Below are 14,937 nucleotides of genomic sequence, written 5' to 3' on the forward strand. Positions count from 1 at the left end.
CTACTTCCCACCAAGAATTGCAGTTAACTGGCTCCAGTATATATAATTTGAACGAGTGTTGCTGATCCTCAAGAGTATTTTTTTCTTCACGGCCTTGTTTTGCAATTTAATTTGTTCTTTAAAAAATAGTTTAAAGACAGGAAACTTATTCTGAACTTCTTTTCATATTAGCTCCTTATTTCTGAGCAATCGTTGAAGAGATTGCTTCATTTGTCTTGCATTATTAAAAATATTAATAACTCGTGTTTATCAAGATATTATTAAGCTCTAGGGCAATTAAAGAAAATCATACCTACTGCAATGCAATGTTGAAAGTGCTATGTTGGTGGTATAGGCATGGGAGGGGTGTGGTTGAAGATTAGATCCTTCAAACATCTCAGCTCTATTCATGTGTTGCTCACATTTAGTGGATTCATGGTTTCAAGCAGGACCAGATTGTACTTCTGGCCTCACCTCTGACCATACTGCAACAGCCCCAGCCCCCAGGGTTCACAAGAAAGGAATAAAGACTCTTACAACGTGTTATGAAATTAAAATTAGGCCACAACTTTATTAAACTTCCGAATGTTGGAAGACCTTGACTTAGGCCTTGGGCCTAAGGCCATAAACTGCCAAAGTTGTGACAAATTGCTATGGGGAAGACAAAACCTGCCAATGCGGGAAAATTTCTTCCCGGTCCTTCAATAGCAACCAGTCAAAGACCATAGCCGCACCCGCTAAACAGGAACCAAAAGGGAGGATAGGGTGGGTGAATCTCCTGACCCAACTGCCTGGCTACTGTCGGCTCCACCCCCTATGTAAATGGGACTGGCCCTACCTCCCAGCAATGAAACTTGACTACAGAGGCTGGGCGTGAACCTCCAAATAATAACACTGAGAGGCAGGCCAGCCGCCCCGGTTTGCCATTAAGTTCCCTGGAAACTGTAGCACCGTGCACGATCCCGCAAAGGGCACCCACAATGTAAAGTGTGAGTGATCATTGCCACTGTGTTAGCTGTGCCCTTTGATGACCACACCGAGCAGTTGATTGCATGGTTGTAGCCTGTAGGCTACATTTGATGTGGGACATCTGAACACACAGTACCCCAACCCTGTCGCTTGTCTTCTAGGTAGAAGGCCATTTTCACAATGTGTGCAAATTTAATATAATGGCAAGATAAAAGCCAATCTTGAAAGACGCGTGGGCAGTTTCATTACTGGAGTAATGAACTGGAATTCAGTTTGTCACTTATGTTGTTTTCACAGAATCAGATGGAATCCATGCTTCCTTAGAATAATTACCAGAGTCCCTCCCCCCCCCCTTTTTTTGTTTTTGGTTCCTGCTTGCACTTTTTTGCTTGTGGGACACTACGTAGGAAATTAATTTTGTTTAGCCCTATTAAATTAATATTGCTCAGTCCTAAAAATTTATTGGATGAATTGTTATGCATCCCTATGCAAATGTTTATTTGTGGGCTATTTTATTAAAAAAGATAATGAAAAGGTCTATCGAAGCTGTACAAAAGGCTTTGTTCCAAATGTCAGGCATATGAAAGAAGCATTACAAAGGTGCAGTTCTCCCTTGACAGAACTCATTTAATTTGAATTCCTGATATAAATCAGCTGTTCTTAATTTGGAATATGAATTCTCTGACCAGTGTTCTGTTTGACTTTTTAAAGTGCTTTGCAGCCCTTTATCTACCACATCTCGAGACAATGATGGATCTACTGCTTTGCAGAAATGGTTTCAAAATTATCTAATTTAATAATTTAATTGATTTTGTATTCCACTTGCTGAAAGCAAGTGGGTGTTCATACGCCGACTGCGTTATCACTTAGCTAAATTTAGGTGCAGGTGAACCACAATAGAAAGTTAAATAGGAATACTATTTATTTATGCAGATTGCTGAGGAAGAATATGTATCCCTTAACCCCTTTTGAACTCTTTTCAAATAGAATCCCCTGAAAAGTATTATTACATTTTCATTTGAAACTCATTCCTGCACTCTGCAAGCATAAGTTGAAATATAGGATATTTCCTTTAACAAAAGGAAAGAAAAACATGGTTGGAGAGGGCCAACATTTATGATGGTTAATCTGGATGAATTAATTTATATTTGAAATTTGCACTTACATTGAATGAACTGAGCAGATACCTATGAATACTGCGTATTTCTTGGGGGAGGCGGAAATAAAAATCACATGGGTGTCATGTGAGCTGTCTGTGAATGATTCTGTGAACTGACCCACACAATTATATTTGCTTGCTTATCTTATAGGTTCAGTTACCAAAGGGTGGAGTTTTTCCTAGCTAAAAGGAGCCAATGGCACCTAGAATATGAGAAGGATCCTGTTTTTTTTCTTTCTTTTGTATCATGGGTGATACCGTATTTTTCGCTCTATAAGACGCACCAGACCATAAGATGCACCTAGTTTTTGGAGGAGGAAAACAAGAAAAAAAAATATTCTGAATCCCAGAAGCCAGAACAGCAAGAGGGATCTCTGCGCAGTGAAAGCAGCAATCCCTCTTGCTGTTCTGGCTTCTGGGATAGCTGCGCAGCCTGCATTCGCTCCATAAGACGCACACACATTTCCCCTTACTTTTTAGGAGGGAAAAAGGGAGCCTTATAGAGCAAAAAATACGGTAAGTTTAATGCATGTGGAGTGTAAGTGTTGCTTTGCATGCATATTTTGTTTGCCAGGACTGTTGAATGATCAGTTGGCAGACTTATTTTAGTAGCTTTATTGCATCCGGAATTAGGCATTGAGGAAGACAGCTGCATATTCCAGAATTTTCTTCACCTCTTTGTAAAACGTTAGTTATTAATGTACTAGAAGCCAACAGATGACTTAGTTATCGTTCTCTAAGCTTCAATTCAGTTCAGCATCTCAGAAAAAACGGAATGTTCTATTTCAGGTTCTGGAGCATATTTAAAATGTCAGGGAGGCCGAGGCTGCTAATATATTAGAAGCCACTGTTTAGAAATAAATCAAAATGTAGTCCCAATTGTCCACCATTTCTGACCTGATAAACTCCCAGTTCAGAGATGTGAATTAATGCTTGCATGTGAGATCAAAATTTCTTGCTTTAGGGCCACCTGTATGGGGCATGATATCCAAGTACATCTGATAGTTGCACTTAAGATGTTATTCCCCCACCCTGCATACTTCTTTGAAATGAATGTGAGCATTTTTAAATAAGTAATTGCCTTCCCCCTTATTTTCCATTGTATTTATTTAAAAACTGCATGAAAAAGCACAGACACAAGGGGCATATTTCACATGTGACATGTGGTGTCCGTATTTCATACTACATTTTCACAATGAGTACAATAAAATATTATGAAGTAGCATGAAGATACAGGTGGGAGAGGCCTGAGAGTTTATTATTTTTATTATAATTAATTTATTAATCACCTGCTATACAATCGTCTTAAGATGGTAAAAAAGGCTAGAAACCATTACAAACTGTTACTACTTTACTTTAATTGAAGTCTAGCTCTTAATTTCTGGCTTATGCAATTATATGTAGGTCTAGGTTCATTTAAATGGTTTTGTTAAACCAGGTGAATACTTGGATTGCTTAAGGCTGGCATTTACTAAGGTGCTTCAGATTTCTCGGGTTCAGCTATTAAAAACAAACAAGCACACATTTGACTTTGAATATAGCTAGCCCTTGGGATAAGCCATGTCTGTGAGATGAATTTTGAAGTACGAATAATGATTTCACTCCAATATTATACTTTTAGCCTAGACCAATTCATACACAACAGAGCCCTCTTTTGGTTTAAATTTTTATTAATCACTACCTCTTTAACTAAAAAAAAACAGCAACTCCAAATCAATTCAAAAGCAACATGCATTCTCTGTCTGACAAGAATGAAGTGGATCTCTTTTCAATCTGACTAAGAAATAGCATGCTGGTATCTTTCTTCCCCCTCTTGCTTAAATATTATCTAAGACGGCAGAATCATTTCAAACACATTAGCAGACCCCCTCTGTGGTCCCTGTGGAGTATTTCTAAAGGTGGAGGTCTTTGTCCTGTTGAACGCTTTCAGCCTTTCATTATTTTTACCTTAAAAAAATAAATTAGCATACAGTTTTAGACTACAGGGCAAATTCCCTGCTGGTTTCATATATTTGTAGTCTGTTTACATTCCCTTTTCCCTTTTCAAGACCTTCTGTAAATTTTCCTCTTGTCCCTTTTGGGCCAGGAACAGCTGCTCCCCTCTATGACTGGTTTGACATAAGGTATATAACTTGTAACTGTGGTTTTGACTGCAGCAGTACTATTTACCATCAAAAGGATTATTTGGCCATAATTGCTTAATGAACTTTATTTAAATACATAAATGTGAGTGGTTGCTTAGGCATTGGTTATGACTATCTGTCCCCATGCCCAGGGACAGAAATGACTTCCGGATTCCAGCGAAAGCCAGTAAGGGAAAACAATATTGGGGAGAGCATGGAGCCGGGCACCAGACCCTCATCCCCCCTCCGCATGCTCCCGGGGGCTTGCGCGGCCCTAAGCCCCATTCAGGGGTACGGACGAAAGAATGGCAAGCCCCTGGATTCCTTTAACGGAATTCCCTTTCCGCAGCAGCATTGGAGGGGCAGGCACTTACCCCTCCACCAGCCAATTTTTTAACCAATGCCTAACCGCAACCTTACAAGCTGTGACGATTTGCTACGCAGTAGGCAAAAACCAAATGGTACCAGCCAATCAGCCAAATGGACAAAATTCCTACCGGGCCCCTGCCCCCAAAGCAGACGCCCCCATGAAAGGCATAACAAGATCAACACAATAGCCCTAGATTAGGGAGGGTGGGCGGGTGATCCGATGCACGCAGCAAAAGAGCCCAGTCAGTGCTGCGTGACTTGATTTTATAACCTTTGGTCTGTCCCCCTAAATGGCAACACCAAAATTTGCCCAGTAACCCAACCGCCCAATCACTGCAGATGGTCATCCATACTAACCTGCCCAGCAACAGAGGGGTGGCCTGTCAGACCCCACCGCAACACGTGCTCTCTATGAAGGAGAACACGCTTTGTAGGATTGTGACTTTAGACACATGAGCTCATGAGTGTTGATGAGACCTTCCCCCCCTTTTTTTTAAAAAAGAAGCCCCATTCTGTGCCCTATAAGCGCAGGACGCCTTTGCCTGGTGGCACTATGGCCCATAGACTTCAGCAAAATACTGGAGCTCGGAGCCATTTTGTTTTGACAGCTTCCCGCCTGCCCACCCTCAGGTTAGAGCCTTCACTGAGCAATTTTGAGGTTGCTGGTTGACAGGGATAGAAATGGTTTTTTCTTTTAACCTGATTGGCAGTGGTTTGGAGTTTTTCGCCTTTCCCTCAGTGAAATAATGGCCTTCCTTTGTGAGGCAGAAGGACGTTGTTTTGTATGGTGGCAGAAATGGCATTGGGCAGGATCAACATAGTATAGGGAGGCCCCCATAAGGGGCCCAAGGGGAGGATTCACCACGGCAAACCCAAACCTGGGTTCGGTATCTGGTTGGAATCTGCACCCTGGTTCCCCAGTGAGACCTTGCTTGCTTGGCTTGCAAGATTCAACACTGGCCGACTCCCATGGTGTAAGTTTGGAGTGATCCAAACCCAGCTGATCCATTTCATCAACATGCGGTTTGTGGAATGGTGAACTGATCCTGGGACCCAATACCATGCCCACCCTAGCCCTGCCTGCTGCTGTCAATAAAGAATTGGCCTCTCACCATTGTACAGTCTGGTTATTTTGCTGCTTTTATGGGTCACATAATGTGCCTGCCTGGGCAACCAGGAAACTGCTGTCATTTGTAGTCTTTTTGAGGTTTTATTCAGTAGGTCATACACTAATGATTAATGTTAAAAACTTGAAACAAAGTAATGAAGCAATAACTTTATATCCACATATATGTTGTTCCTTTGTTCCTTTTCTGTGGTTCTTTAGAAAGATGTCTTGCCCCACTGGATTCAGTGATGGGGAAATTAACTATGCCATCTCCAAGATGACATAATTAGTGAGCCTTATCTTGAGGCCTCTTGTGGGAACAGAGGATCAATGGATCCAGTTGTTACATGTCCCCCTCTGTCCTACCTGTGCCCTGCCCCGGAATGCCCTGTTTTGAGACCTGTAACAAGTGTATGAAGGTTATTAATATTGCACATATGGAAGCAAATTGGATGAATGAAAACAAGACTTTGAAATAAAAAATTATCCAGTTCAAAAATAGGGTACCAAAGCTTTATTAAAGAACTTTACTCCAAAGCAACTTGAACCAAATAAAGTTACATTCAGATAGATTTTATGGTGATCCCAGGATAGGCAAAATATATTAGATTATGAATATCTTCCACCCAGAACTAACAATCAAAGCTCTGCCTCTTTTCCAAACAGACTCCATTTACCCTGAGGCTGTTTTCCCAGAGAAGAGAAATTAGCACTTCCATTCTCTGTAATGGCTTCAGAACAAAAACTCACCTCACCAAATATGGAGACCTACTGATTAGCATATGCATAGACTTGCAGTTGCATCCTTTTCATGTGATTTAAACACCCTTGTGACTTAGTCACAAAGATACAGTTCTGCTTAACTGTTAACTGTTAGGTTCTCTTCTCAGCTCTACTTTAAGCTTCAATGGAAATTTCCATTCCATGCTTCACAATATATCTACACACACATTACAGAGTTATTTTCCATTTCAATGTACATTTAACAATTATAATTAACACAATGGAGCTTTCCAAAGGCAAACTAGGAGCTATTAGGAATAGGGATGGAGGGGGGATTCAATTAAAGGTGAACTTGCCTCATTCCCCCTTTCTGAAACAATGCAAGAATGAAATGCAGCCTCCCTTTGAAGTCTTCATTTCACCAGCCAAGTAATGTTACCAAAAAAATTGTATATCAGGGCAGTGCCAGGCACTTTCACTACATCCTAAACCCTTATTCAGTAACCATTGAAAATCAGTGGGGTATTTATTTATGTATTTAGTGTTTATATTTCTGTTCTGCCATTCTCTCAAGTTGGGATTCAAGGCGGCTTACAGCATTTTTAATACATCACTATAAGAGACAAAGAAAGAAAAATGAACTCATTAAAAATAGTAAAATGTAATAAACCACATTTAGAACTAACTTTAAAATGCCAATTGCCCTGATAGCAGCCCTGTGGTCAACATTGTCTGCAGCTAGTTTCCATATTTTATTTAGTTAAGGCTAACTTAAATTCATAAGCCTGTTGGGTTTTAGTTTATTTAGTCAGTGCTGATTTACTGATATAAAATGAACACATATACAGTTACTGCTATAAAACTGGAGTATACAATTCGCTGCTTACAGTCACTTTCCTCACATTATCTCATATATATATGGCCCTGTAAAACTGGGTAATCTGCCCCCAAGTTAAGGCAGTCTTATGGAAAATAATGTAATTCTTCAAAGATAAAGGTTTCCTAAGTTATGATCCTCTAAACGCTTGCCATAAAATTATAGCAAAATAGTGTTCTAGCAACCTTTTTGAAGTGTAGACCTTGCCCATGTTTCTGATATGTAGCAGTCTGATGGCATACGTAATGATTTATTTTTATTTTTATTTTTATTAGTATACCAGGAAGTTCACAACATAAGAATAAAGCTGTACAATTAAACCCAAAAGCAGTAAATAATGATGTCACTGTGGTTTTAAGTCTGCATGGATAGTGAGAAGTGCTGGTAATTTATTTGAAGTTCACTTATTTTGTTACATTGAAGTATCTCATTTACAGTTACTTGGCGCAGTGTTTATAATAAAATAATTGCCCTAGCCATAAATAATCCTAATTTTCAAGTTGTTATAAAACCAGTGGAGATAAGCAGGCAATTGCCATTATTGTATTGTTATTGTTTGTCGTTATTGTTACTTTCTCTCTCCCTGTAATCACTTCAGTGTCCTCCCTCCCTCCCCATCCCTTGTTTTAGCAAAGTGATGGCAATTGATTGGGGAGGCAGTATGGGTGCAAAAGTTAAAATTCTGCATTAATTTGGTGAAAACACAGTCTTAAGCCCACAGTCCCAGCACCGAGAATAATAAATTTAAGGGCTTGGTTCTGAGATAGTGAAATATAAAACAGAAAATATAATAACTGCGCTGAAGGGACTGGTATGTATGTAATCTTTCTTTCTTTAATACAAAAAAATAAGATGGCTCTGTCCATGATGCTCTAAAATAAAAACGCATCTAGCTTTTTACCTTTTCTTTTGTCAAAACGAATATGAAAACTTATTTTAAGCACCCTTTCATAGGTTGTACAATCAGATGCTGCAAGTGAAGAAATCATTTTGGAAGTATAACAGTGTTGGCAAGTAAGGTTGGCTGGCTGGCTTAAATCATCTGGTACCCTAAGCACATTCCATGGAAGCAATATAAGTGGGTTTACGCTGCTAATACGCAGACCATTATCTCAAGTTTGCTTTTAAGATTTCTCCTGGGATGTTTAAGTCAGTTCGCTCTTGTTTGCCATTAGGCACTTCCTTGGGAGCTTAGCAGAGGCAAGTCACTTTCACCTTTTGTTTGCAATTAGATCTAGTCCAGCATGCTCTGGGGATGCCAAGGGTCAGTTGCATGAGTGTACATTGGTTTTACCTTTGTGTGCAGAATTCCCTGAAGGCTTCTATGGGTAAATGTGAACGCAGGCCTAAACTTTACAGTACAATGAGAAATGAAAAGACAACCAAAGACAACTGGGAAAAAAATAATGCATCTCGATAGAACGATTAAATAAATCTTTGTCTAAAGGCTATGAAATTCTGAAAAACCAAGTCATTGAAACATACAACAAGTACATAATGGTTGAATACAACGTTGTATAAATGACTGGCACTGTAGGGAGCAGACGAGGAAGGGGGAAAAGTCTCATTGCATGAGCTGGCAAACAGGCACAAATAGCTACCATCCTCTTGTCCTAAATCTTAGATAAAAGTGTAAAAAGACAGCATATTTTCTAGTTATTAGCAGAGGGACCTTGTTCTCTGGAAAATAACCACAAAGAAAATTCTTTTGAATGCTAACCGATGTCCTTTTTTTTTTAATGTGTCTGTTTTGTTTAGCTGAATGTGGAGCAAGTGTGTCTGGGAATGAAGGAACACTGCTGTCCCCAAATTTTCCATCTAACTATGACAACAACCATGAATGCATTTATAAAATTGAAACTGAGCCTGGGAAAGGGATCCACTTGAGAGCCAGAACCTTTCAGCTGCATGAAGGCGACACTGTTAAGGTATATATAAATGTGCACACAAAAGAACAGAAAAACACTCAGTCCTGCTTGGGTGCATTAATTATTTGATCTGCAACATTTGAGAAGTAGTTTAAGTGTGTGAGAGAGAGAGATGCATGGATGGCTATAGACAGACAGACAGAGAGAGATAATCCTTTTCCATGCATGTCAGGACTTAAGTTCACAGCCAGTCTTGATGCTAGTTGGGCATTCAGTCAAAGGAATAGTGGCTGCTGTGACTTTGCCTTACCCACCATCATTTCTTAAGCAGCTTGGTCTTACAGTGATAAGTAATCTTAACTGGTGTGCAAGTGAGCAGCTACCTCCATAGACACTTCATATTTGCCTTGCTGTGCTTGAGAAACAAAGGCTTCCTGCTCTTCTCCAAGGCTCCAGTGGTCAGTTTGTTTGGGTATCATGAATTCGAGGCCTAGAGGAATGGCAGGGTAGCCAGTTGCTAAACTGCATTCTAGTTAATATCACCTTCTTCACATATAGGGGGGAAATGCAGTTCACTTAAAATGAGCAAAAGTGTCAACCTGTACAGATATGGATATCATAGTGGACATAATTGAAAGTGTGACAAAAAAATGAAATTAATGCATTTGTTTTATGAGGATTACAGGGAAGCTTTTTAATTTTAGGATATTATATAGACGTATTATATATCCTATTGCTTCTAGGATAGGGTTGCCATATTCTGAAGGGCACAAACCCGGACACACACACCCCGTCAGGACACCCACCACCACCACCATCTCGCATCCAAGTCACTCGCCCCCTCCCTGCCGCTAACCCCTTCCTCACCTGCCTGCTCCCGCTTGCTGGTGCTGGGGGTGACTCTGGGCCGCTGAGCAGGCTCCACCTCTCCCTTTCAGACCTTCAGCCTCCAATAATAATAATAATAATAATAATAATAATAATAATAATAATATTTTATTTATATCCCACCCTCCCCAGCTGAAGCCGGGCTCAGAGCGGCTAACAACAGTAAAATAATACAGCATTCTAAAATCAATTCCTTATAAAATCAGTTCAAATCAAATTGATGGCAACCATTGGGCTAGAGTTCTGTGAAGAATTACCAAAGGAGGGGGTCAGGCTGTGCCTTGGCCAAAGGCCTGGTGGAACAGCTCTATCTTGCAGGCCCTGCGGAAAGATGGCCTCCAAGTGGCCTCCGGCAAGGTCGTATCCAAGATCAGGCCAGGGCAGGTAGGCTTGTCGTCCCCTTCAACCGCTACTCAAGCCGTGTTGAAGGGGAAGGTGCAAGTAGGAGCAGAGAGGCCTTGGAACTGCCGCCGCAGATGCAGCCGTGGCCACCCATGTCCCCTCTGATGTGGCTTGAGCAGCCATTGGGGCCAGTGCCACTGCTGCTGGGGAAGGCCCAGGCAGGACCAGAGAAGCAGTGGAGCGACGAGCCTCCCTGCCCGGGCCTGATCCTAGATGCAACCTTGCTAGTGGCCACTTGGAGGCAGAAGGCCTGAAAGGGAGAGGCAGCTCTGGCACTGGTAAGTGGGAGCCTCACACAAACAGGGGCCCGACAAATAGCACAGCCAGGAGTGGGAACTGGAAAGGGATGATGGCAGTGGTGGCGCTACAGACCCTGCTGCGGCACTTCTGCTTCCAGGGCATAGCTGCAGCGCATCAAGGTGCGCAGTGGATGACTGAAGAGCACCTGACTCTCTCCCCCTTTGGCGGCATGTGTGTGCCCCTAAAAATCAATCAATCAATCAATTAATCATAATAATAAATGCCCCCCCAACCCTGAACATTTCATTTAAAAATAAAAAAAATCCACCTGGATGGGCATGCTCCCCCCCCAAACCGGGACATGTCTGGGAAAACCCAGATGTATGGTAACCCTATAGGATATTATGTATGTTTTTTAAAAAGATGTTGAATAGTATTCTGAAAAAGGGTGTATCACAGTTTGTGTTTTTATCAGGGAAGATTGTGTTAAGAGATGATGTGGTCAAGATACAGAAGTACATGGGGATGAAATATTGGGTGCTGTTTCTTTAATCTAGCAGAACAGGTTAGAATATGTTAAAAAAAGGGGAAAGCCAGAAGTTAAAGCTGGACAAATTCAGATCTGAAGTAGCTGAACTTCGGGTCAAGCTACAAAGGCAAAATTACTTTTGTAACTTTAGGTAGGTTGAATCTTCATAAGTGAAGGAAAGTTTCTGCCTGGGCCTTCACAATAAACTATGCTAGACTGGTTGGTGGCGTTTGCTTTCAAAACAAAGGAAACCAAAGGAAAAAGATAAAAGAAAATCAAGGTTATACAGACTTCAGTGTGCTTCTAAACATAAGAGGAAGGTCAGTGCTATTTCTCTAGGAGAAGAGGTGTTGGAACTCAACCTTGTTCTCTTATAATAGCACTGGTGCCCACCTGAGATGAGTGAGTTCCAGCTTGGGGCGGGGGGGAGCCATGAGAAGGTTACAGTGGAAGTAAATTAAGATTTACCCATGCATTTTCTACATTATAATAATTGGGTCTGGGGAGGAAGGAAACAAATAACCCATTAGGTCCCTATTACTTCCCAATGTGAATTTCGCCCTGCTCCCATGTTGGTTTAACACACAAGCTGCAGCCCAAAATAAAGCTATGGTTTTCATTAAAGCCCCGAAGTGCCCTATGCAGAACTTTGCATTATCTGTGGTGAAACAACAATATCCCTAATGCTTGAGGTTTCTCTATTGCAGTGATGGCCAAACTTGGCCCTCCAGCTGTTTTGGGACTACAACTTCCACCATCCCTAGCTAACAGGACCAGTGGTCAGGGATGATGGGAATTGTAGTCCCCAAACAGCTGGAGGTCCAAGTTTGGCCATCACTGCTCTATTGCATAATACCGTTTACATTCCTATGTGTTTAGACCAAGTAGTTCTATGGGCTGCAGTCAGGCCCAGTGCAGCCTTTATGGCGTTGCCATTGAATTTAGAATTTGACAGTTTAAAGCATGAAAGGACAGGTGTTTTATCTTTCAGAAACTAAGAGCCTTGCTTTCTGACCTTCACTGGTTCGTGCAGAATGCTGGGGCTTTTGAGAAATGGAAAATCTGGGGTGGTTATGTTGGAAATGTTTCATTATTGAAACATCCAGGTCAATGTGAACTTGGTGCTTTTATTCAGGTTCTCGTTTGTTCCAAGAACCTTTTATTATTCTTATTATTTTTTAAAAAAAACATATTTCCTGTGTGGTTTGAGCCATTATAAAAGCATGTCAAAAATCAACAGTATTAAAAGTGAATTTGAGTTTCCCGTGCAATATTGTGAACTGAAGATAAACCCGTGCATCCTTTGTTTGAAAACAGGAGCTCACCTCCCTCTGAAGTGGTATCAAATGTTATATTTCTTTTTTATTAAAAACGATTTGAAGACGAAAATCACCTCAGGCCCAGAATCTGAAATAAAAGGTGACAGACTAGCTTCACTTCTTCAATCCTGCTTTTTAATACATTTAGTCAGGAGGGAACAGAGGGGTAGAGGTTACTTTTGCCCCCTCATCGGTGTTTTCAAAAGAGGCACCTTGAGTAAAATGCCAAAAACCTTTTCAGCCTTTATTAAGTGGATTATAGAGGGGGAAGGAGACACGAGGTGACAAAATGCTAAGGGATTGAGCCGTGAATAAATATTAATTTTATTCAATGTGAGCTTCACAAACCTTTAAAAAAATGACTGACAGACTAGTAGTATATTACTGTGTGCGGCTTTTTTCCTTCTTCATATGAGCTGCATAGCCAAGATATTACAGGCAGAAGAAAGCTGTGTTATTTCCTATCTTCTTATTGGAAGTTTGGGTGGTTTAATTGCATAATAATTAATGGCATAATAATTAATTGCAAACAGAAAAAGAAAAAAAGAATGCAACTTCTGCTAGGTGGAGTTCTGAAATAGTTTGAAACAAATAAATATATAACTGTATTGAGCTTAATTGGTTTTATTTTTAACAGGTATATGATGGAAAAGACAGCTCATCGCGTCTGTTGGGGTCCTTTACAAAAAACGAATTGATAGGGCTCATTCTCAATAGCACATCTAACCACTTATGGATAGAGTTTAATTCTAACGGATCAGATACAGATCAAGGATTTCAGCTCACATATACAAGTAAGTAGCATTCATGGAAACAGGGTTTTTGTAGGGTGGGAGAGAGTAAGCATTTTACGTAGCTAACATGATGCAACACAAAGTCCTAAGGATTACTTCTTACTACCTACTGTGGTTATGAGATTGAATTTTAATTCCTTTCTCTGTTGGTAAGGAGAGAATTTTAGACATACTGCTTAAATGCAGTATTTTCAACTTCAGCATATTATTTTGTGAACACAGCAGTAGGCGTAAATAAAAAGAGACTGGGATAAATAATGGACCTGGGTTGAGTATATCAGTGGCTTCTTACGGCTTGCACATTCCCAGTTGGATGTTCAGGTGATGATAGTTCCACCATTCAGGAGTTTGTGGAGCTTGTGGCTCTTGTATGTTACTAATCTGAGCACTAATATGCAGGAAACTATAGACAGATCAAGATTCAAAGAAGCAACCTTTTACTCTATCTAGAGAAGGAAAGTTATGACGATAAAATTAACCTGAAAAGCCAAAGTTGCCTTTATTGGTGAGGTTTTTTGTTTGTTAAAGACACCCTTCCAGATCTGAATTTCATTTTTAGCCTGATCTTCCCCCAAACAGCTTGCTTAAAACACAAGTTCAAAAACACTGAAATGCAATCAGACATTTTTTCATCACATTTACAATTGAGATCACCTTTCATACTTCGTTTTGCTTCCTGATAGCTTTCCAAGCGGGCACCAAAATTCAGCTTACTAACTAGTATAGGAATAGCTGGAATATCCTGGAGTATACTTTATGCCTCTATAAGAGGAGAGAGGTGTAACTGCTCCATTTTCAAACAGTTCTGATAATCATGTTGTCTTAGACTGGGTGTGTACTGAAGTTGAACTGTCCGGGTGGTTTTGGAAGTACAGTTGTACCTCGGCTCCCAAATGCCTTGGGAGTCGAACTTTCCAGCTCCTGAACAATCAAAAACTGGAAGAGAGTGTTCCGGTTTTTGAATGTTTTTTCAGATGCCGAACATCCGACGGGGCTTCCACAGCTTCTGATTGGCTGCAGGAGCTTCTTGCAGCGAATTGGAAGCAGTGCTTTGGACGCTGAACATTTCAGAAGTCGAATGGACTTCTGGAACAGATTCTGTTCGACTTCCAAGGTGTGTGTGTGTGTATACACACACACACACACACACACACACACATATATATATATATATATATTCTTGGATTTTTTTTATTAAAGCTTTATTTATGTATCCCCTTGTAGCTGAAGCTCTCAAGGCAACTTACACAGTAATTAAATAAATACGGAAAACATACACAAAGAATGAAAAAAGAATCACACAAAACATCCTTCCAAGTATACTTTTCCCACCTCAAAATTATCACAAGTTATCACATAAAACATTAAACCATTTAATGAGGAAGAAAATACATAGATTGCTCCCCCCCTTTTGTTAACCACCATTGTATCTTTGGCTGAAGGGCAGTAGGATATTTAATAAAGAATACAGTAATAGTAAATAATTGTGTGCATAAAAAAGGATTAGCCTTTAATGGTATCTTATGTTCAGTCTACAAAATGTAAGAGTCATATAGAATGCAAGAACTCCCAAAAGAAAACACCAACCAT

At 40.4% G+C, this 14,937-nt stretch overlaps 1 protein-coding gene across 5 annotated transcripts in view; it reads left to right on the top strand.

Annotated features, from left to right (window-relative positions):
* Nucleotides 1-14,937, top strand: part of CSMD1 (CUB and Sushi multiple domains 1) — a 937,839-nt gene that overhangs the window by 729,840 nt on the left and 193,062 nt on the right. For all 5 annotated transcript variants that reach the window (XM_083606880.1, XM_083606881.1, XM_083606882.1 and 2 more), the window contains 2 exons: nucleotides 9,066-9,235; nucleotides 13,191-13,347. In XM_083606880.1, coding sequence (XP_083463006.1) covers nucleotides 9,066-9,235; nucleotides 13,191-13,347 — 327 coding nt within the window. The remainder of the gene's footprint in view (nucleotides 1-9,065; nucleotides 9,236-13,190; nucleotides 13,348-14,937) is intronic.

The sequence above is a fragment of the Podarcis filfolensis genome, assembly GCF_964270895.1.
Source record: "Podarcis filfolensis genome assembly, chromosome: 3".
NCBI classification, from domain to species: Eukaryota; Metazoa; Chordata; class Lepidosauria; order Squamata; family Lacertidae; genus Podarcis; species Podarcis filfolensis.